This window comes from Scardinius erythrophthalmus (assembly GCF_964197995.2).
Source record: "Scardinius erythrophthalmus genome assembly, chromosome: 4".
Classification (NCBI taxonomy): Eukaryota; Metazoa; Chordata; class Actinopteri; order Cypriniformes; family Leuciscidae; genus Scardinius; species Scardinius erythrophthalmus.
Window position 1 is genome coordinate 54,840,290 of NC_138224.1, and position 25,360 is coordinate 54,865,649.

The window sequence follows — 25,360 nt, forward strand, 5'->3', positions numbered from 1 at the left end:
AGTATTTGACCACTATTGTATTCTGAAAAACTTATAGTGACAGTTATGTCTTAATTTGTGTCAGGAGTTATGAAATGAAAAAATGAGTCGATACCTTTAATATGAATTATGCGCGTCAGCCGCTTTCATTCATAAAAAAACTCCCGTGCTGTCGTCATGACAGCGATACACAAAACAACGTCCCTCAGGGCTTTAGCTCAAAAATGTGCAGATTTGGAGAAATATTGATATATTTTCATAAGTTTTCATCAGATTTCTATAGACAGGAATAATATTTATTGAATTTATGCCCAAATGCGTCGATGTAATCATTATGAGCGCTGGACACTGTGATGTATTGTGTTTTCAATCCATACCAACAGCCTGAGGGCGCTACATTCACAATAATAGTCCATTTATGTAACATGAAGAAGAACCATGATCATGTGACAATCCAGGAAGTCTCGAACACACACAAAGCTATCAGAGATCGTTGTTACATGCAGAAAAAAAGACTTTTTGAAGACAATAAACATGATTGAAATGATATTTGGTTTACCTGTGTTCTTCAAATAATGTCAGGTATTTCCATAATAATAGATTATATTTATAATGTATTGCTAATCGATATAGACTTTATCATTGTGCAGAATAATAAAAAATATATATTTTCTGTCTGATTTTTTAATCTGAAGCGAAATTATATCACAGAAGATTATTTAAAACACTCTACTTGCGTTATAAATTAAGTTTGAAGCACAAAAATGGTTTTAATCTCATAAATTGTCGTGTATTGATGGTGTGCTAAGCTAACATGCTAGCTAGCTCTAGGTGCACCTGCCACATATTGCAGTTATCCTTTTATAATTTTTTTCTAAATAGGCTTACTAAAATGTTTCATTATTCAAGCAGGGCATTTGATCCAGTTTTTAAATGTTAAGTAAGAACTTTGATAAAAGAAAATAGGGATTGAAACCCTATGAATAGCCAGTCGTTAGTAACTATAATGCAGACAAAAGAAATGCATATTTACAGCCATAACCAGGCTGGAGAGGTGTGAATGTGTGCAGGGGGAGACTGAGACTGAATGGGGCTCGTTTGCACCACAAAACAATAGAGACAATACTGGATAGATGGTTAGAAGATGGCAATAAACATCAGAAGCATCTTTAACGTCAAATCAAAATAAAGTCAACTGACATGGTCTTGAAAAACATGTAACTAAATACAGAGTTTTGGACTTATTATCTTCAGATTTTAAACATAAAATGTTTAGACATGTGGCTTTAGCTGTAGTGCATTTCTAGATTGCTCCAGTGCCAACTTCAATTTTATTTTCATGAGGATGTTTCATAAAAAATAATTTCTAATAACTTTACAAAACTTTGAAGCTATTTATAACAATTTTTTTTCATTATGACAATAATTAATTCTACATTTACAATAAACTGCCAGGTGTCAGCTTTCAAATGAGATCATACTTGTGCTTTTAGTGCAAAGGGTTCATGAACTGTATCTGTTTAAGTTTGGGTATGGCATTTCTGGGGATTTTTCAAAAGTGGCGTTGCAGCTTAACAGGTTAAAAATGTCCGGGATTCGGCTTTTGCGTTCTGCGGTCGCCATTCATTGTTTACATGCACACCTCTCGTTTCAATCTAACTGAATTAATTCCGATCGGTGAATCTGACTGTAGTGTTTACATGAACGCTAAACAAGTGATCGGTTGATGTGCGTTTTAACATTGCTAAGAAAATTCCCGCTCCTCCGTGAGAGATGCGAGACCCGGCGCGTCTCAGTAATGAAGCCACCGGCCTCGCGCCGTTCTCCCGCGGCCGTCAGCCTCGTCCTGCTCGCCACAGTAAACATGATGAATGGCGACTGTAGAACGCAAAAGCCGAATCCCGGACATTTTGGGTCTCTAAATCCCTGGCAAACTCATCACTTACTTAGGCTAGCCTTGTTGTTTTCAACTGTGCTCTCTAACCGGTAGGCGTGGCCTCCTAAGGCAGCGAAGCAAGTGCATTCTGGGAGTTGTTGTCTTTCATCCACATAAGCCAAAAATACATTTTCTGGCTTTTCTCAGTCTAGAAAATTCCAAATTAAAAAATTTCTCCACATTTCTTCTATTTAAATGACCTATTTTAAATACACATTCATCTTCCCAGAGGTGAAGTATCCCTTTAATAAACAAACTACAGCTAGTTCAAAACGCAGCAGCTCGAGTTCTTACCAGAACCAGGAAGTATGACCATATTAGCCCAGTTCTGTCAGCACTGCACTGGCTCCCTATTAAACATCGCATCAATTTTAAAATATTGCTGATTACTTACAAAGCACTAAATGGTTTAGCTCCGCAGTACTTGAGCGAGCTCTTAACGCATTATACTCCTTCACGTCTATTGCGATCTCAAAATTCTGGCCAGTTGATAATACCTAGAATATCAAAATCGACTGCTGGCGGTAGATCCTTTTCCTATTTAGCACCAAAACTTTGGAACAGTCTTCCTAACATTGTCCGGGAAGCAGACACACTCTGTCAGTTCAAATCTAGATTAAAGACACATCTCTTTGACATAGCATTCACATAATACATTATAGACTTCTATAATTCAATATTAGGCTGCATAGATTAGGTCAGCTGGAACCAGGAACACTTCCCATAAATCCTGATGTACTTGTTACATCATGAGAAGAATGGCATCTACGCTAATTTTAGTGTCTTTGTTTATCCCAAGGTTTTCCCGCAGCCTGCCGGATCCAGGCCGTTTCCAGATCTGACGAAGGCCCTTCGCCTGGACCCGATGTCAACGCAGTGCTGAAGTGCCAACTAGTCTCTCCCTATGGAGGATCCCTTTCCCACTCTACAGATAAAGCATCGTCGGGAAAACTCATTTTGCGGATCTACTCCGAATTGATAAAATAAAATAAAATTCTGAATCAAAACTATAAGGAAACACCAGTAATTTGTTTAGGCTTGGTTTGTAATGAATTACAAACCTGCGCACATATATTCAAACGCACATGGCTATGGAACCAATTCTTAATGCGCATATGAACGCCATCAGCGTTTCTCACAGGATCGCGTTTAAAGTCTGTGTAGAGAGAATGGTGTCGTCTTGGCGGCTCTAATTTAATAACAAATGATGTCTTACATCATGAAGACACAACTATTACACATAGCAGAATACAATGTGAGGGAAACAGAGCATGCATGTTAAGTTTACTCCAACGACAAGCTTTGGCTATTAATCAGTCATGTTGGTTATGTCTACAAATGGACAGGACCTGGAGGGTCCATCCATTGAGATCGGCTAATTTAGGAGAATTAATAGGATTAATTCCGTGTGCTATGTGGAAATTACTGAACGAAAGAAACTCTGACGACATCAAATTAACGTCTCGAAAGGGAGTAGTCACATGTAAGAACCCAACGGAACATAGTACTAGGAACTTTGACAATGTATGGGCAGTAAAACCACAATTAGGCGACGTGTGCTTATGTAAATTAGAGTTCCAACAAGGGGCGATAATGACTGGTACATCTCACTGTAAAACTACGATAACAATGAGTAATAACAAATGTATAACATCGGATGGTACATTTATTGTGTGTCCAGGTGACGAAGCTGATCTCGGAGAAACAACGGCTGGAACAGTATGGGTCTGCGGTCAAACCGCTTTCCACTCCCTTCCTAAGAAATGGATGGGGTGCTGTTATCCAGGACTTTTAGATGTAGGAACAGAAGTTTATGTCAATAAAGAAACTAAAGACGATAAGCAATCTTCTACAAGACCAAAAAGAAGTTTAGCTGATGAAGAAATGCCTCTGATGTTTCAAGGTACCAAACTTTGGGATCCTTGGACGAGCAGGATATCCATGACCGGATGGTCTTTCCTTGTGGGGGCAGGCACTGCTGCTAGCTTGCTAAAAATAAATGGATTAGCCTGGCAAGTCTTACGCTTAGCAAACGAGACTGACGGTGCATTAGGGAAACTGAACTTTGAACTTAAAGGAATTAGACAGGCAGTTTTGCAACACCGTCTCGTTTTAGATATGATAATGTCAGAACGAGGGGGCGTGTGCAAAATGCTAGGGACTTCTTGTTGCTTCAATTTGCCTGATGTCTATAAAAATGTGAGTAACATAATAGAGCACATGAAATTAGCTGTAGCCACTCCAGGGGACATGTCATCTTCACTAGATGATTGGTTTTCAGGTCTGCAGGGGTGGACTAAATGGGTAATAAGTACAGTTATGCCAATAGCATGTTTAATTTTGATTTTGATTTTGATTCCATGTGTTATGAATTGTATTTCTACAATCACTGCTAAGGCAGTGACTACCACAATGGTTAGAATGACTGCAGGGGAATACATAACAATGATACGTAGGGCACCAGAGGATGAACTTGAGGTTACAGTGCCTGAAAATGTGGAAGATGAGGTATATGAGAACGGGAGCGCACATGAGTTTGACTAAGAAATGAAGTAACCATGGGAAAAATTTACTTGTTGTGAATTACTATGATTATGGAAGAAGTAAATGTCAAAATTGTGTGTATGTTCTTTGAATGAACATGGGGTGGAATGTAATGGAAATTTTACATTTAGATGTGTTCTTTTACTCTTAGATGTGTTCTTTTACTTTTTGATATGTACAACTGGTATTAACGTTGAACATGTATGGTTTACTCATAAGCATTTAAAGGAATATAATCATATAAGCTTAAAACATTTATTAAAGATATGTAACCAAGCCTTTAGAAATGCATAAGTTAGGATAAGCTTGTAAGGACAATCTGAGTTAGAAGACTAAGTAACAAAGAGACAATGGGTACTTCAGATGACCTTTTGTGTACTTTAAGTGTGAAGATATGTGCGTAGTTTTTGTGATCGAATTAGAGATAAGTAAAATGTGTGGACTTAAGTAGCTAAAAAAACAGGAAACTACTGCAGACATGTCTAGATAGAATTTATGTTAAACAAGAGATCTCGAACAAAGAAGTATTCCTTTTAAGGTAACAATGTAAGCTTTTTTTTAGACAGATGCAGCCTACCCAGGATGTGTGGGGGGTATTTAAACTTGGCAACAGGGACTGACCCTTTGCCTTCTCGTAGCAGATGCTCTCTGTATGTGAATGCCAATATCTTGCAAGAAATAAACATTTTGATACTTTGACTTTTCAAAGGTTCTACTTGTCTCCTTCCTCCTACCTTTTCGAATAGAATAATTTCCACAACATAATGCAATAAGATTTGTGACTGGATGTAAGGCATCAGTACATCATTGTACCTTGTACAAAATGACAAACTGGCCCTCATTGTCAGTGAGGAGGCATATACATTGGCTTATTTTTATTTATAAGTCTTTGCTGGATATGCTTCCATCCTATCTTTGCTCTTATATGTCACGTAATATCAGTTCTTATAATTTACGCTCTGGTAATTTGGACTTATCTGTACCTGCAGTTCGTACAGAGCTTGGTAAGAAGGCTTTTAGTTATGAAACGCCGGCCACCTGGAACACATTACAGACTGATTTGCAATTGCGAACTCTGATTTCTTTTGGTGAATTTAAACAATGCATGAAAGCTTTAGAAATAGATGCCATAAATTGTTGTCACTGTTTTTAAAATAACTAAATCATTTTAAACCTATGGTAGGTATAAATTGTACTTTTAAGCAGTCTGATATTGTTTGTTTATATATCTTGAGGATCTTGTTTAAAAGTTTTTGTTGTTGTGCGTATGCTTGGTGATCGTATTTGTAACTATGCACTGTTAATATGCTGCCATTTTGGCCAGGTCTCTCTTGAAAAAGAGGTTTTAAATCTCAACGAGATCATCTGGTTAAATAAAGGTTAAATAAAATTGGGGTTGCCAGCTCTGCTTTAGTTACCACAGCTACGTAGCAGCCTACTTTCCTGCTGGATCCTGCAGCCTATCTGGCAACCTCCAGTCAGGGGGGAGGGGGAGGGGATACACTGCTCTACAGTAATTTGAAAGTGATTGCAGTACCAGTTTTGGCCACAATCTTACATACGGCTCCTTTAAATCAAGCAAGGTAGATTTATGTTGTGCTTTAGGATTTGGCCTTGTTGGAGCATTAATGAATAAGATGTACAAGGAAGTGATGTACTGTTGAAGAAACATGCAGGTTTTATAGTGTTGATAAAAAAGGATTGGTAATTAGTGATGCAATATTTGATGAAGAAGGTAAAATCAACTTTTATTTATTTATATAATTTAGGTTTGTATAGTACCTGGAATGAAAGTGTCCTTGCGGCAGTCATACAGCATACCAGGAAACAGAGGTCTTCCTAGAGCTGCCACTTCAATGGGCTGTGATGCCAGGGCTGCAGTAAATAACAAATAAAAGGTATAATTTATACTTAGAATATTTATCGTATATTACCAAAATTATATATGATGGTAATGAATACTGTTTAACTCTTTACCCACCAGCATTTTTGAAAAAAGTTGCTAGCCACTGCCAGCATTTTTGATAATTTTCACAAAATTTTCATGACCCCCAGAATATTTTGTTGTGTGAATATCTCAAACATGCAACATTTCTAAATAAATAGCACACCCTCTGCTTTAAAAAACAAACAAAAAGGTTTTATTCTAGCTTCATGCATTTCATGCAAGTAAAAAAAAAAAGCTGAACAAATCATGTTTTTGTCAAAGACTACATCTAGATCTAATTCAGAACGATGATCAAAACATAGATGGATTGAGTAAATTGAGTCAACACCCTCAAAGTTTGCACAGTCCTATAGCTTGTCCTGGGTCGACTTTTCATTTGGTAACATTTGGCAGTTTGATTAATGTGATGTTTAATGTTGATGAATGAATGTTTCTGCTGTTACCTGTGTTTTGATCAGGAGATTCGGTACTCTTTCAGAAGATGCGTAATAGTGCCCACTACCGTAAAACATGCAATGCCAGAAACAATGCCAGAAATTTTCGGCAATGGCGGGGAAGCGTTTTGTCACAAATGATGGAAATTTCCGTCAATGGCAGGGAAAGAGTTAATACTGGAGAAATCCATTTTACATTTACATTCACATTTATTCATTTAGCAGACGCTTTTATCCAAAGCGACTTACAAATGAGAACAATAGAAGCAGTGAAACTAACAGTAAGACAACGATATGCAAGTGCTATGATCCAGTGGCGGCTGCTGGTCTTTCAAAGAGGGGAAGCTCATTTTCGGCCTATAAAAATTATTCATTTATTTATAGCCTACGTAAATTCTACGTTCCTTTTCAAGAAAATCCTCTGTGAAAAAAGAATGTAATAATATAATAAAGGTAGAAATAATAATAATAATATATAAAGTATAATAATAATTCTACTAATAATAAGATATTTTATTATTATTTTTGAATTATTACTAATAATAATAATATTAAAAAAAATATAATAAGTAATAATATAATAAAGGTATAAATGTATAATTGTGTGAAATGTATTATAAAAATTGGCTAGAAATTTCGACAAGCAAATACCAAGAAATAAGTTGCAGCAGTTTGTCTTTGAAAAATCCGCGATGGGACTGAGCTCGAACAGCTTCAACATCAGCGACTTTTTATTGTATGAAATCGCTGTCAATCAAAAGGAGACACAGCCTTTCGACAGACCCTCCAATCATCACGCGGAAGCCCGGAGTCCGGGCCAGCCCACTCCCCGTTCACCCCCAGAGAAGCTGAGCTTCCATGGGCGGGACATAATCGCAGCGTTTATCCAATGACCGTCTAGTTTCGAAGCGCTGAAAAAAAACGTATGAAGCAGCCCCATAGAAGTCAATGGAAGCTGGGCTTCAACGGGGAATGCACTGTGACGCTACGGGAATGTAAGGAAATCGAGTCAGCCGACCTGCTGTAACTGATTCTGAACGAACTCGGCTTTGAGACGAACGTCTTCTAACGCATTTTAGTCAATAAAATGTTAATACAATAGTACATATTTGACCATTCATTTTTTTGACATTATAGGGGAAGCCGAGCTTCCCTTGCAGTCTTAAAGAAATCGCCAGTGCTATGATCCTTCTCAGTTTAATCTAACGCAGTTTTTTTTTTTTTATTCTAGAGCAGAATAGAATAGAATAGTAGAGAAATTGTTAGTATTACTGGATATAGTGCTGTCGAAAAAGAAGCGTCTTCAGCTGTTTCTTGAAAGTGGCTAAGGACTCAGCAGCTCTGATTGAGTTAGGCAGATCATTCCACCAGCAGGGAACAGTCAAGGTAAAGGTCAGAGAAAGAGATTTTGTGCCTCTTTGAGATGGCACCACAAGATGTTGTTCACATGCAGAGCGCAAGTTTCTGGATGGCACATAAGTCTGGAGTACATTTTAAAATAAAGATGCAAGCAGCAATATAGGGTCAAGCAAGCACTGAAGCCATAGCAAGCACATGGCACGGCAAATAACATGGTCATAGGAAATACAGAATTAAACTTTCGACATTCAGGTCAGTATAATTATATCATATAAAATGCTTTATTTGCATGCACACATTTAAAAGACACTTTTATCCAAAGCAACTGACAATAGAGTCTCTTACATCAATCACCAGAGCGAGCTGTGCTTGCACCTCCTATTCAGGCAGGCACAGCAGTTCCTGTTTTTGGCAGAAACCAAACTGCTCTTCCAGAGGGAAACTTACTTTCTGGCTGAAGATTTGGAAATGTTGGGTCTTGTCCCTGAAAGGTAGCAGCTCATAGATTCTGATCTCTCAACTGAGGATGTTGAGACACTTTTGACTTCCAGAGCTCCCACCACAAGGTAATTGTATGACCTAAAGTTCCTTTGTAGGATCTTTCTGTGGTCCTGGAAAGTTTAGTTTTTTTATTAGAGGCTCCATTTCAGCCCTTAGAGTCAGCCTCAGAGAGGCTTCTCACTTTTAAGGTGGCTCTACTATTTGCATTGACATTGCTCAAAAGAGTAGGAGATCTGCAGGCCCTGTCAGTAGACTTTCCCCCAGGTATGATCAGAGCTATTTTGCACACCTCCTGTAACCAGCCACCCTGTCGTACTTCCCTTCGCCGCATGAATCGCCATAGCAATAGAGAGGCTGCATCTACTATAACCAATCCAGGCTCTTAGGATTTATTTCGGGCCAGTGGCGTACATTCTCCCAGTTTTTTGCAAGTGTTGATATCTGCAGGTTGGAGTAATAAGCATGACAAAAGGTTGGGGCTAGGGCTGAAATGATTCATCGAGTTACTCGATTAACTCGATTACAAAAATTCCTTGAGGCAAAAACATCTGCGCGCAGGGATCTAATTGTTTCACACGGACCATTGTTCAATGTTCAGGAAGCACACCATAGCGGGTGATACATTTTGAATTTAGTTGGTGCGATGGCAGACATGGAGAGTAAAGATGTCCATAAACGGCAGAGAATGTCTAAAGTTAGCTGTTTCACTAAGCGTTGCTGAAACAAGGTAACATACCCTAAGCCTATTGATGTTCGCTGATTTTAATCCTTTACTGTATTTGTAGCGATGTCGTGATGTGGTTGGACTAGATATGAGGTTTAGCTTTTATGTTTTTAAGTAGGAAACGTATTCACGTTCAATTGCAAGAGAGTATAGCCTAAAAAAAGAACCCTTTCACACACACGCGCACCCTCATCTCTCTCACGCGCCAGTCAGACCAATTGCAGCAATGCATCACATATGCTTAAACTTTTATGTAGCCACGCAACAATCATTTCAGCATGCATTCACTGTATACACCGGGACGTGATTGAGGAACAAATATTGTATTGCAATCTTTGCAATGGCAATGGCAATTTATTTATATAGCACAATTAAATACAATTTACATTGTCCAATGTGCTTTACAGTAATTAATAAAAAATCATACAAACTAACAACAATAAAACGACAGTACAAATATAGATTTGAATAAAATATCATAAAATAAGTGCTTCACCAATTTAAAAATAATAGTGAGATACAATGGAATGGTGCATCAGCATGTGTTAAATGCCTTATCAAACAAATATGTTTTTAACTTGGATTTGAAAACAAATAACGATGAGGCCACTCTAATTGAAACGGGCAAGTCATTTCATAATCTAGGGGAAACTACGGAAAAGGCATGGTCCCCCCTACCCTTCAATTTTGACTTCGGGATAGACAGGAGTCTCTGATTTGATGACCGAAGCAATCTCAGCAAGCCTAAGTGAAAAACAAAATGCTGTTCTTTTTCTATTTAACAAAATGCATATTTGCAATAAAACATTCCCCTTTTCAAAGCTACACTATGTGTAGTGTCTCCAACGCATGCAATTTGAAGCATCCGTTCGATTTTTCGAACGGATGCTTCACCTAAAATGCACCCCAATGCAAGTGATGCAAGCCAAATGCAGCGTTCTATTGAAAATGAATGTATGTATTTCTGCCGTACCAAACTGCAATGAAGATACATGTTTTACAGTAAGTTGACTTAACTTACTTAATCGATTGCTGATCGATTGCTCCTGTCTGCCTCTCTGCCTGCTGTGAGTTTGTTTGCTTCGGTGCTGTAAGCTCCTTCTTAGCCCCGTATTTCTTTGTTTTGAACAATCATTTACTACAATTTGTAGTTGTTTATACTAAATACAGCTTACCCAACATCTCAGATTGACATAGCTAGGTTCCGTTACTACTAGCACAATACGCTAATTCGCTACTGCTAGCCTGTTAACGCGCCACCCGTGCGCTCAGCTATTTTATTTATTCATTTTTCTCTCGCGCGCTCGCACTTTTGAGTTAATAAAAGCTCAGGTAAGTAATAATCAGTCAACAAACACGGTGAGTAATGTCTTGTCCTGTTATTGTCACTTGCCCTTCATGTCACATGTTTAGTATAGGCTTCTCTGTTGGCAATATAGGATTTATATGTGATAAATGCAAGGAGTCAGTTAGGCTGACAGAGAAGATTTCAGAATTCGAGACACGCATCCAAACCTTAATTGAGGATAGTAAGAGTGCTAGAGCTTTAGATACTATTTTGGATGCGCCTAGCATGAACTCTTTACATGGTGCGGTTCCAGCTGAAGTAGAGCCTGAGCAGCCGGGCAAATGGGTGACAGTGAGGGATCGCTCTAGTCGCAGATCAAAAAACCACTCTTCCGTTCCGATTACCACAACAAATCGATTTGCCCCGCTCAGTGAAACCACCACTGAGAATTCTGTTGATTGTGCCCTAGTTATTGGCGATTCTATTACACGGAACGTGAAAATAGAGACACCAGCGACCATAGTCACATGTTTGCCGGGAGCCAGAGCGCCTGACATCAAAGCAAATTTAAAAGTGCTGGCTAATGCTAATCGTAAATTCTCTAAGATCATTATTCATGTCGGCACTAATGATGTTCGACTCCGCCAGTCGGAGATCACCAAAATTAATATTAAAGAGGTGTGTGAACTTGCAAGTACGATGTCAAGGACTGTAATTTGCTCTGGCCCCCTTCCTGTTCGCAGGAGTGATGAGATAGTTAGTAGATTGTGTTCGCTTAACGGTTGGCTGTCTCGGTGGTGTCCGTGAAATAATATAGAATTCATAGACAATTGGAAAAGTTTTTGGGGCAAACCTGACCTGTTGAAAAGAGATGGTATTCATCCCTCCTGGGATGGTGCTGCTCTTCTCTCTAGTAATATGGCTCATAGTCTTAGAGCTCAAACATGACAATCTGGGGCTCAGGTCAGGAAGCAGACAGACTGGCTAAACCGACCGTCTGCTAGCGGCCTCGCGTCACCAAGGTCAGATAAATCCCATCACATGGAGCCTCTTTCACCTAGATATCACCATATAGAGACTGTGTCTGTTCCCCGAATTTGGAAATCCAAAAAATGTTTAAACCCATCTGTTGGAGCCATTATGTTAATTTGTATTTTTTGTTTGTGACACTAGAGGGCGTATTTAACTTGAGTTGTGGATGAAACAGATGGACTTTCACTGTTTTCTTCTAAAAAACAATATTATGTTATTTTAAAAAATCAAACAGATAAAATTATAATTAGACATAAATAGTATTCTTTTTTCCCTTACCTCTCTTCGGATAGTTTAATTCTTCCACATAATTTTCCCTAAGATGTTTTATCCCTCTGTGTGGACCGCCAACGATATTAGCCGTTCCGGTAATTCCCGATGCCAGAGACGGGGACGGAGGGAGAGATTCCTGACCTTCGACTACAGATGAGACTTGACATTCGGGACTCTCTGTCCCTCCGCAGGCTTCGTGTAGAGGGGTTGTGACGGGGCTAACGTCTTTGTATATCTGATTGGACGGGTTTAAATCAACACCCAATGGGAGCTTAGCTGGCTCCGGTGGATGGGCGGAGTTATAAGTCGATGTATCCTCTGTGATTTCTGTTGAAATAGGCCTATGAGTTGATTTTTTCTTTAAAACAAATATTAAAATAGTAAATATTAAAAAGACATAACAAAAATATATACCTTACCTTGTAAAATATCATTTGGCGAAACCCCGTCTGGGAATGATGTGTCATCTGTAAATAAAAGCACTCGTTGAGATATCTTTCCAATTTTGTAGGTTATAATTTATGATAAAAATAAAATAAAAGGGTCGTTAAGAGGTCGTTAAGAATTTCTCCTAATTCTGGATCAAGATACTGATCGGATGAGACGAATTGATTATTTCCAGCCATTGTCCAGACTCGATGTTGTGTCTCCTTCCGCTACTTGGTACACGAATGAACTAGTTAGCTCCTTTTAAAGATTACGATATGCCGCGTTTTAAAAACACTTTTTTCCTAGTTCATTTTTAAAGAAAGCCTGGCTTTATCTCTACATGTGGGAATCTGATACCTGATTTGTATGAGTAGGAAAACAAATGTTGAATCTGACCCCCTCTCTTCAAATAAGCTCTGCAATAAAACTAATTCACACAAATCCGTCAAAAAAGAGAAAAATAAAATATGCAGGATGTTATCACAATCCATAACATCTTGTGTAGACATTATGTGTGTGTGTGTGTGTGTGTGCGTGCGTGTGTGTGTCTGCGCGTCTGCGTGTGTGTGTGTGTGTGTGTGTCGTGTGACAGTTGAGAGAACCTTTAACCCTCTGGGGTCTGAGGGGTTTTTGGGGTCCTTGAGATGTTCTGACATGCCCTGACATTTGTGCTTTTTTCAGTTGCTTATAAACATATTAATGGCAAAGGTGTAAATTCACTCTATATAGCACAAACAGGGCTACCATAATATGTGAACAACTTGCATGTACATGTTTGTATTTTTGATAGAATAATGTTTATGCATGTTTTTTTCAAAAACAAAAAACTAAAGTTTCTGAAATAAGGCCATAAAACACATTCTAAATATATCTAAATAAGACTTCTGACTAATGGATGACGTTGCCTAGAATTGTTTCTTCAAAATTATGTGAAAATCATCCTGCCTAATCATTTACATAACACAATACATTGATTTAAATCTTGTAAAACACTTTTTGTTTGGAAAGGCCATATGCGGGTGGGCGTGATTCACACCTGCGGAGACAATGGGGCCCGCATAATGAGGCTGCATACGTAATGAGCCTTTCATTCAGGTGTGTGACTGAGCCACAAGAATGCAAGGACAATATATAACTGGTTTGTTGTTTTTTCCACAAATTTTGCTTGCAAATTGTACAATATCCAAGGTAAACATTTCTAGTAATTGTGCAGTTAATTGTTCTCATACTGTATTTTCAGATTTGGAATATATTCTCTTCCCAAATGTGTCACTAATAAAGCATAATAAAATAATTTAAAGAGAAGGCTTATAATGACCTTTTAAGATTTTGTTTACATCTATCCTTATATAAATATATATATATATATATATATATATATATATATATATATATATATATATATATATATATATATATGTTTTTTTTTGTTTTTTGTTTTTTTAAGGTTAAACAATTACAACAACATTTAAAATTGTAACAATATTTCCAGATTACACTGGAAATATTGTTACAATTTTAAATGTTGTTGTTCTTTGTATTAGCGATTCATATTTAAACAGTATTTTTGCCAGCTGTAGTAGCTCCACAACAGCGCGCATCTGTGCGTTCATTCATTCATAGAAACGCAATTCAGATTTAAACAGTATTTTTGCCAGCTGTAGTAGCTCCACAACAGCGCGCATCTGTGCGTTCATTCATTCAGATTAGAACAAAGCAAACAGAACTGACCTAATTCCTCAGCGGGATCCGTTTGCTCCTCGAAATGATACTTCCAGAACTTCTGAGGTAAATTTTTGCAGGATTATTATTAAGATAGTATTATTCCTCACAGCATCGTAAAGTACATAAGTCTGAAAGTGAACTCGCGGTGTGTTATCCAGCTGATGTGGGCGTTTCACAGGTTTGTTTGGATCGCCTCACATTTGCGTTTGAATAGCGCGCGCTCTCCGTGGGCGGAGCACATTAAAACTTAATGAGCTGAGATGAGAACGACTGACATCTCTCTCTTTGCATGCATATTACATAAACTGTGAATATTTGTTTTTTATAAAAATTACTTCATTTAAAGCAGAGAATTCAAGCTTCATGCCTGTGTGACTGCATGCCTGTTTGACTGAGTATTCGCTGAGTTACAGTTCATTTTCGGGACGCGTTTCAGAATTGACTTCACTGACGGAGAGTAGGCAGAACTCGCATCATGTTTATTTTTCTTTATTTGGCAAAAAGCACAACACTTTGTTTTTATTATGAGCATACACAAAAAAAATACACACTAAACAGGATCGATTGATGTATAACACAAGCATATAAGATAAAAATTAATATATATATATATATTTTTTTTGCACTCATACGGAAAAAAACGAGCCGGCGCGACAGCCGACCTCAGGGGGTTAAAAAAAAACAAAAAAACTCTATGGTCTACACTTTAAAATATACGATAATTTTGTGACAATTAGGCAATGGAGAGCATGGTATTTACCCCATTTTCATTATCGATGTTCAAAGTGGTTTACAAAAACCACAGATAAAACAAGTTGTGTTAAAACATTTAGAAAAGGAAATAAAAATTATCTAAATGATACAGAAATAATCTGAATTAGAGTGTGTGTGTGTGTGTGTGTGTGTGTGTGTGTGTGTGTGTGTGTGTGTGTGTGTGTGTGTGTGTGTGTGTGTGTCTACGTGTATGTATGGATAAGTCAAATATTGCCTATGGAATAGTTTTTATAAAAGAATAAAATCAACTGTAAAACAGCTCATGTGACTGTGACGCTGTGGGTGGGTGGGAGGGAGGGAGTGGGATTTCCCACGTGATCTCATTTTAGGGATGTCCTTAAATTGACCTCTCAGGTTTGAGAGGGGTGTGTTAAGGGGTGTGGTCTCTTCGAGCTGTTGTAGCGGTTTTCTATGTTCAGTTAACTTTGGACAATGAACTGACCGGTCGTGTTTTTCTGTTAGGGAGGTGAAGGGACTGTTGTTTTTTCCCACGGTGACATCTGTTGTGGGAAGGGGTAGGGGCGGAGCTTGCGTGTGTCTCTCTGCTACCTTCACAAACTTTCATTCCTCTCACACCTCCGGAGTGAGTAGACGTTCTCCACTCTGCTCCACCGCAAGGAAACACTTATATATCTTTTAAACTCTGACTCCTTTAACAATTGGTATGTAGAAACGTAAGACTTTTTAAACTAGTTTGTAAAAGTTTTACAAAATACTATGTGAAAGTTAAATCCTTACAAGTCAACATTTAAAAAATGATCTTTTTGCAAATGAAAAAGTTGTTTTAATGTTTTAACATCTTGAAATAACACGAACACATTTTTTAAGAACTATTTTTAGAGAAAAAATGATCTTTTTGTAAGTAAAAATGTTGTTTTAATGTTTTAACATCTTGAAATAACACTAACTCATTTTTTAATAACTATTTTTAGAGAAAAATAATCTTTTTGCAAATGAAAAAGTTGTTTTAATGTTTTAACATCTTGAAATAACACTAACACATTTTTTAATAACTATTTTTAGAGAAAAATGATCTTTTTGTAAATAAAAAAGTTTTTTTAATGTTTTAACATCTTGAAATAACACTAACTCATTTTTTAATAACTATTTTTAGAGAAAAATGATCTTTTTGTAAATAAAAAAGTTGTTTTAATGTTTTAACATCTTGAAATAACACTAACACATTTTTTAATAACTATTTTAGAGAAAAACGTAATTTTAACTTATTCCACTGTTGTTTTAAATGTTTTAAAAGTGATGAATGTACATCTGTCTTCATTAATAAAAACACTGATCTCATCTCTGACTGTTTTTATTGTACATTTCTTAAAAAGTTTTAATATACACTGTTTAGAACTACTGACCGTGGGAAATTTTCCCACACTTAAGATGTTCATAAGGAGGCGTGACACTAGTCCGATTTTCCCACGGTGTACGTACATCGTGGGAAATTCCCACGGTCAAAAGGGGGTGGGGCTTTGGGGGTCATAAATCACTCAAAAGTGACATATAGGACCCTCCATTCTCTCTTCTATCTATCTATCCTTTTGTCTATCTATCCTTCTGTCTGTCTATTTATCTATCTATCTATCTATCTATCTATCTATCTATCTATCTATCCTTTTGTCTATCTATCTATCTATCTATCTATCTATCTATCTATCTATCTATCTATCTATCTATCTATCTATCTATCTATCTATCTATCTATCTATCTATCTATCTATCTATCTATCTATCTATCTATCTATCTATCTAACTAACTGAATGTCTGGTTGTTTGTTTTGCTGCAGGTGTAATTAGTGAATTGTGGGCATTTGTAATTAATGTCCACAAACGAAGCAGAGGAAGTCTTCTCCACATGAGCTAGTCTGATTATTCAGGTCACTGTGAATTTGAGCTGCCAGTTTTATTGATATAATTTACTTGTCATATGTATTCGCTGTACAGTACAGTGAATATTTACATAACTCCTCCCACTGACCTGTCAGCAGCCAATGAGGATCAGCGCTATTATCTGACCGATGTGTCTGCGGTGTAGGGCCGATGATCGACAGTTGCCGTGTTTCCATTACAGATTTGCGCAAATGTTTTGCGCTATTATCTAAATATCGATAAAAAACTATTGCGAAATTACGGCGTTTCCATTAACCGATGTTATGCGACTAAAACGTCCCTTTTTCTCTCGCGATAAGTCATTCAAAAAATCACGGCAACGGACGTTGGTTTATATAATATCACAGCCACCGCATTAGAAATTATTATTATTATTATTAATGGAAGGAGACGTGGCGTGTTGTCCAAGCATTAATGGCAGGGAAAGACCCTTATAATGCGAACGACACATATAGCCTAAGAAGTTTCTGGGTGTTTCGCCCTCATTTCTGCTCTGAGGTTTTAATTGTGGCATATTCCTATAGGTTAATTATTGTTTCTTTTATGAATTTAATAAAGAACTCTGTCTCGTGTTCTGTCCAAACGATCCATGTAGGCTACTTGTGTGTCCATTCATTTTTCCTTTTTTAACCCGTAATTGAAAAATGAATGGTTGTTGTCTTTTTTAAAACGCAAAGTTGAACACCAACATTTTTAATTTGAACTACACCAGCTGCTGCGCAAAAAAGTAAATATCGACGAATTTTCATATTTTTGTTTATGACTTTTTGCCCCTTTATTAAACATTTAATATATTCACAAATTAATATGGAAAACGTTAATTTTACTGGTTTTCTAAGGCCAAATTAGAACCTGAATTGATGTTTTTCCCACAGTGCTGAATGAGAAGAGCCATTAGGCTAATATTATTAATAAACTATTGTTTTGGCTAAAATCACATCTCCATCTCCGCTGTTAAGCAGATGCGCTTTTAGAGAGAAATGCAACTTTCATACGGATTAGCCTACATAATCAGAAGGTATTAGCTTTCGATTCGAATTTGTTTGTTTTAAAGTGGACATTTCAAGCTTTAGCGCTATATTTTGTTTCAGTTCTCGCGCTCCAGTTTACGGAGATCATGAAAGTGCGTCTATTTGTTTTCTTTTATTTTACAAAAGCACAACGTTTTATTGTTATTGTGAGTTTACACAAATAAAAGTAGTTGAGAATAATGTATTATTATTTTCTGTATGACCAGAAATGATAGAGTAGCCTAGCCTATTTTAAGTTGTTTCCACTGTTGATAGGAAAATGCAAGTGTTCGCGGCCGTGCCTCCGTGCCATGCAGTGCACGCTCCACGCTCAGCTTTGTTCATTTTTTGCATAAAAGCGTCTTCTAAATGTAGCCTATTAAATGTTATAATAAAATAATATAAAATGAGTATTATTTGCGTAGCTATACATGGACCTCCACACCGCGTCTTCTAAGTCAGGTGACTGTAAAATCAAGTTCAAGTCATTTATTTGTCATCTTAAAAAACATTGTAAAAACGTTATTACAACGAAATTAAAAGTGCTACTCCTGGTGCATATATAAAAATACATTCATACACTTCCTCAAGTCATACTCTCACACAGAATCATACCAACACATACACATAATAAGACAGGTCACATGGTATAAAGTGCAAATGCAGTGCAAATAAATAATACAACCATTCATCATGAAATAGTCCTATTTCAGTAAGTGAGTATTTAAAGTTGTGATGGCTGTGGGGGAAAAAACTGTCTCTGAATCTGGATGTGCGTGTTCTGACTGACCTGTAACGTCTTCCAGAGGGGAGTAATTGAAAGTGTTCGTGGCCTGGGTGGGTGGAGTCGTTGATTATATTTTTTGCCCTGCTGAGGTAGCGTGATGAGGCAATACTGTCCAATGTGAGTAGAGAGCAGCCAATGATTTTTTCCGCTGTACGGATAACCCTTTGAAGGGATTTTTTCTGTGCCACAGTGCAGCTTGTATACCACACTGTGATGCAGTACGTCAGTGTGCTCTCTATGGCAGAGCGATAAAAGCCCACCAGCAGCGTCTCACTTAAGTTGTTTCTCTTTAGCAGTCTCAGGAAGTAGAGACGCTGATGTGCTCTTTTGATTATGGTGGTTGTGTTAACGGACCAGGACAGATCATTGTTGATATGGACTCCAAGGTATTTAAAGGTGTTGACCCTCTCGACACTAGCCCCTGCTATGAGGAGTGGCGGTGGGTCCATCTGTCGCTTTCTCCTAAAGTCCAGGATCAGTTCTTTGGTCTTTAATGTATTAAGCTTGAGGTTGTTATTATGGCACCATCCTGTTAACCTCTCTATCTCAGCCCTATAATGCGTCTCGTCTCCCCTTACAATTTGCCCGATAACTGTAATATCATCAGCAAATTTGATGATGGTGTTGGTTGGATGAGCTGGGGAACAGTCACTGGTGTACAGAGAGTATAGCAGGGGGCTGAGAACGCACCCTTGGGGTGCCCCTGTGCTGAGTTTGATGATGGAGGAGAGGTGGGGGCCCAGTCGGACAACTTGTGAGCGGTTAGTGAGGAAATCTCTTATCCAAGTGCAGATGTGGGTTGAGAGGCCCAGATGGAGCAGCTTGTTGATGAGGATGTCCGGAATGATGGTATTAAATGCAGAGGTAAAATCCATAAAGAGCATTCTCACATAGGTGTTTTGGTGTTCTAAATGGTTCAAAGCCACGTGTGTTGCTATGGCAACAGCATCCTCTGTGGCCCTATTAGAACAATATGCAAACTGATGTGGATCAAAAGAGGCTGGCAAGCTGGATTTAATTAGGGCTGGGACTCGATTCCAAAAAGAATCGATTCCTCGATTCCGAGGCGTTGGGAATTGAGAGTCGATTCCATTAGGGGAATCGACTCCTCTTTAAGATTTTTTTTTTAACACAAACCGCGGCCAGTTGCTGAATTCATCTGTCAACACAATCACGTCACCTGTAAAGAAATAAAGTTCAGACTACTAATATACTATAGTGGCCACGCGACCTACAGTAGGCTACATTTATTGCATTCGCCGCGTGAGCTGGAGGAATGGTTACTGTGGGAACAGTGCTTGTGTGTAGGGGTGCGTGCGAAACATAGACGGTGCGAACATTATAGTGTGCACGTGACCTACGTATGACACAGACAGAAAAGAGCTCTTTTCGTGCTTTATTTGTGTCGCCGCAGGTGTGCGTGTAAAATAGTTTATATGTGTAAAGGCCTAAAAAAATGTGAATATGTGTAAAGGCCCTAAAAAAAGTGAATATGTGTAAAGGCCTAAAAAAATGTGAATATGTGTAAAGGCCCTAAAAAAAAAAAAAAAGTTGTGTAAACTAAAAGGCCTAAAAAGTTTGTAGCCTATGTGTAAAGTGTGCATGAGTCTGTTCCTGAACAAAATGCTTATAGAATTTAACAGGAATTTTAGCTATAGTTTAATGATACTGGATGAAATATATATACCACAAATAAATAAAAATCGATCTATCCACATACATAAGTGTATACACTTAGTATGTGGATAGATCGATTATGTGTGTGTCTGTGTGTGTGTGTGTGTGTGTGTTTGTGTGTGTTATTAGTTAGGTATGTATGTAAAATAAAATCTACCACATATGTAGGCCTATATGGTGAACATATTCCTAGTCTTTACACTGTACTGTCTACACCTGATGCAGGAAGCACGACGTGACAAATCCCCGAAGTAAATGCCTCGTTCTATTTATGACCAGCACTCGCAAGTCGCAATATGTCTATAGGAAGGACAAATGGATTTGCAATGGTCGCTTTGTCACGCCCGGTGTAGAGAGTTTCTTGCTGTGTGGCACGGTAAGACGCGACAATGTTAGACATGCTGTTGGTATTAAAAAAGAAAAGAATCGAAAATAACAGTGAGGAATCGATTCCAAGAATCGATTCTTTTCGATTCCAGAAACAGGAATCGGAATCGATTCCAAAAAATCCGGAATCGAACAGCCCTAGATTTAATGTGTCGTAAAACCAATTTCTCCAGGCATTTCATAATAACTGGTGTCAGTGCAACTGGCCTGTAGCTGTTAAGGTCCTCTGGAGCTGGCTTTTTTGGCACGGGGATAATGATTGCTGATTTTAGACAAGCTGGAACGATGGCCTTTGACAGTGAGCTGTTGAAAATTCTGGTGAAGACGTTTCCTCAAGAGTCTCTTAACCCTCAGAGGTCGGAGATCACGCCGGCGTGATCTGCTCGCTTTTTTCCTTATGAGTTGAATTGAGACCCAAAATACTCTTTTGACTTTGATTTTACAAAACAAGTTTCATACATCAATCGATTCTGTTAAATGTGTATTATTTTTGTGTATACTCACAATAAAAACAAAGTGTTGTGCTTTTTGCCAAATAAAGAAAAATAAACGTGATGCGAGTTCTGCCTTCTATCTGCCAGTGTCGTCCATTCTGAAACGCATCCGAAAATGAACAATAACTCAGCGAATACTCAGTCAAACAGGCAAACAGACATACAGGCATGAAGCTTGAATTCTCTTCTCTTAAATGAAGTAATTTATATAAAAAACAAATATTCTCATGTTGTGAAATCTGTATTAAAAGAGAGCGATTCCAGTCGACCTCATTAGAGCTAATTCAAATGTAATGTGACTCCGCCTACGGAGAGCGAATGAGGCAATCCAAGCAAACCTGTGAACGCCCACATATCAGTTTATTCAGATCATTACTTTAACACCGTCTCAGCAGCGCTGTGAGCAATAACAATAATGAAAAAAGTACCTCAGAAGTGCGGGTATATCGAGGAGCGAGCTGAGGAATACTGTAAGTTTTTTTTTCTTCTCACGTGAATCGGGTTTCTGTTTTTGATGAATGAACGGCAGAGATGCGCGCTGTTTACCACAGCTCGCTAAAAGACAGTTTAAATTTAAATCGCGTGTGTGAATGAATGAGGATGTTTTAGCAAACTGTATTACTATGAGTAAAAATCGACTGAAATATGTTGAAATAAAATGTAGGCTATTTGTACGTAGCAATACGTATTAAACTGCAATTTTATATGCCCTAATATTTCATAAAAACAACGTTACAGTCAGGCGAAATATGAAAGACAACATTTTGTTGACTAGATTTGAGTACAGTTTTTACTGCTTTTGAGCTTTTGATGAAAAAAGTAGCCTACCTCAAAAGTGCGGGTATATCGAGGAGCGAGCTGAGGAATACTGTAAGTTTTTTTTTCTTCTCACGTGAATCGGGTTTCTGTTTTTGATGAATGAACGGCAGAGATGCGCGCTGTTTACCACAGCTCGCAAAAAGACAGTTTAAATTTAAATCGCGTGTGTGAATGAATGATGATGTTTTAGCAAACTGTATTACTATACTGAGATGAGTAAAAATCGACTGAAATATGTTGAAATAAAATGTAGGCTATTTATATAAGCAATACGTATTAAACTGCAAATTAACATTTATATGCCCTAATATTTCATAAAAACAACGATACAGTCAGGCGAAATATGAAAGACAACATTTTGTTGACTAGATTTGAGTACAGTTTTTACTGTAGAATATACTGAATATATATATCAAATAAGCTTTTGTTTAGCAATTTTTATATATATATAAAATAAAGTCATCAACTAAGATGTTAGCTGTTCCAATTTTGGCTATATTCAAACTAATGAATACATAGATAGGCCTAACATGTAGGCCTATAATCTTTTTTTTTTTTTTACAAAGAAAGAGTACACTTGAAATATTGTTGAAATTTTAATTATTGTTGTAATTGTAACCTTTTTAATAAAATAGCAAAACATATTTACAAGATAGATGTAAGCAAAATCTTAAATGGTCAATATAAGTCTTCTTCTAATTTTTTGTCCTTGCATTGTGGCTCAGTCAGTCAGAGTCACACCTGAATGAATGGCTAATTATGCAGAGTCATTATGCATAATGGGTGGGACATTTTTTATTCCAAGGTGTAAACCACTCCTCGTTCACGCCCACTCGCATAATGGCTTTCCAAGCAAAACCTGTTTTACATCAATTTAAATCAATGTATTGTTTTATCTGAACGATAAAGCAAGACTATTTTCACATAATTTTGAAGCCAGAACTCGAAGGAAGAACATCCATTTCTCAAAAGTCTTATTCATGCATATTTATTATGAGTTTTGAGGTCTTCTTTCAGCAACTTTCATGTTTAATTTTTTCAATAACCACGCATAAGCATTATTCTCTTAAAAATAAAAAAATATACATGCATGGTGATCACATATTTTGGTAGCCCTGTTTGTGCTATATAGAGTGAATTTACACCTTTGCCATTAACATGTTTATAAATAACTGAAAAAAGCACAAATGTCAGAGCATGTCAGAACACCTCCAGTGCCCAGAAAACACCTCAGACTCCAGAGGGTTAACTTCTCTCGTCATCCAGGCTTTCTGGTTGGGATATGTCCTGATGCAACGTTCGATCGTAACATTGTCCATACAAAAAGTGATGTAATTTAGTACAGCCTCTGTGTCACCATCCAAGTCGCCATTAAAGAAAAGGTCCCATTCAGTATGTTGGAAGCAGTCCTGGAGCTGGGATAGGGCGGTGTCAGGCCAGATTTTAATGGTCATACTACTTGGCTTTATAGCCCTCCTGACAGGGATATATGCAGGTATTAAAAACAGTTGTAAGTGATCTGACTGGCCAAGGTGAGGGAGAGGAGCAGTTTTGTATGCTTTCTTGATGTTAGAGTATACATGGTCTAATATGTTTTTCCCTCTAGTAGCACAATCAACATGCTGATAAAAACTGGGGAGTACAGTCTTTAAAGATTCCTTATTAAAGTCCCCTGCTATAACATGTATTCCCCCTGGGTGATCGCGCTGCAGTTTGTTTGCTATGGTTAGCAGGTGAGCTAAACCTGTGCTAACATTAGCATCGGGGGCTATGTAAACAGCAGTAACAGTCACTACGGTGTACTCTCTTGGTAAATAAAATGGTCTACATATTACCGAAAGGGCTTCCTGATCAGGTGAGCAGTGCTGAGCAATGATCCTGCTGTTTGTACACCATTCATTATGCACAAAAATACAGAGTCCTCCTCCTCTTGTCTTACCGGAGTTTGTGTCTCGATCATGTCGGTAGCTAGATCGGCCTGCTAGCTGCACGGCAGCGTCTGGAATGAGGGGATTCAGCCAGGTTTCAGTAATAATCATTACGCAGCAGTTCCGTATGTAATTGTTAGTTGCTATACTAAGTTCCAACTCGTCCATTTTTTGCGCAATGGATCTTGCGTTTGTGAGTAGAAGGCTTGGCAGCGGAGGACTGTGTGGTAGTTTCCTTAGCCGGGTTAGCAGGCCCGACCGGCATCCTCGCTTTTGCTTCCTCTCCCGTCTCCGCCTTCGTCGCCTGCAGCTGCCGATAACAATCCACGGAGCGCCCGATGGTCTGGCTATATCCTCCGCGATGTTATTAGCGTCCTGGAAGGCTCTCGTAACAGCTGTATTATATTGTATACCAATCCTGATTAGGTCAGTGCGGCTATACTTAAGACCTCGACATGGGAACATTTACAAAGAACACAAACGAGAAACATAAATAAACACCGACAGAAGAGCTAGGAGCCGCTGCACAGTCGCGCGCCGCCATAAAATGCGCAAAAACCATTGCAGTTTCCATTGCAGTTTTGCGAAATATTCCTTTTTCGAATCGCCTGAAAAACCACCTCATGCGAGCGTAAAAACTTTTTTGCGAAAAACGGGAGTTTTCACGAAATTGACGTGTTTCCAATGTGCGTATTTTCAATTCGCAATTTCAATTTGCGCAATTTGAAGGGTAATGGAAACGCGGGTAGTGACAGACTCCTGAAGTTTTAAAGATCAGCATCTGGGTTATTACCTGGCTCAGTGGATCAGTGGAGTGGATCGCTGATCGATTGCTCCTGTCTGCCTCGCTGCCTGCTGTGAGTGTGTTTGTGTGCTTCGGTGCTGTAAGCTCCGTCTTAGCCTTATATTTCTTTGTTTTGAACCATCATTTTACTACCATTTCTAGTTGTTTATACTACTACATTTTACCCAACATCTCAGATTAACCTGACATCGCTAGCTTTTGTTATTAGTTTTACTAGCACAAAACGCTAGTAATTCGCTAGCCTGTTAACGCGCCACCCGTGCACTCAGCTATTTTATTTTATTTATTTATTTTTCTCTCGCGCATCCGCGCCTTTGAGTTCATAAAAAGCTCAGGTGAGTAAGAATCAGTCAACAAACACGGTGAGTAATGTCTTGTCCTGTTATTGTCACTTGCACTTCATGTCACATGTTTATTATAGGCTTCTCTGTCGACGATATAGGATTTATATGTGATAAATGTAAGGAGACAGTTAGGTTGACAGAGAAGATTTCAGAATTAGAAACACGCATCCAAACTTTAATTGAGGATAGTAAGAGTGCTAGTGCTTTAGATGTTTTGGATGCGCATAGAATAGTGAACACTTTACATGAGTCGGTTCCGGCTGAAGT

The 25,360-nt window shown here is 38.0% G+C and overlaps 1 protein-coding gene across 1 annotated transcript in view; it reads right to left on the reverse strand.

The window, feature by feature from the left end:
* Positions 1-25,360, reverse strand: part of LOC308689132 (stonustoxin subunit alpha-like) — a 126,739-nt gene that overhangs the window by 33,203 nt on the left and 68,176 nt on the right. Inside the window, exons 4-6 of the mRNA XM_081362697.1 lie at positions 12,438-12,485; positions 12,025-12,345; positions 6,242-6,334 (exon numbers count right to left, since the gene is read on the reverse strand). Of these exons, the coding sequence (XP_081218823.1) occupies positions 6,242-6,334; positions 12,025-12,345; positions 12,438-12,485 (462 nt within the window). The remainder of the gene's footprint in view (positions 1-6,241; positions 6,335-12,024; positions 12,346-12,437; positions 12,486-25,360) is intronic.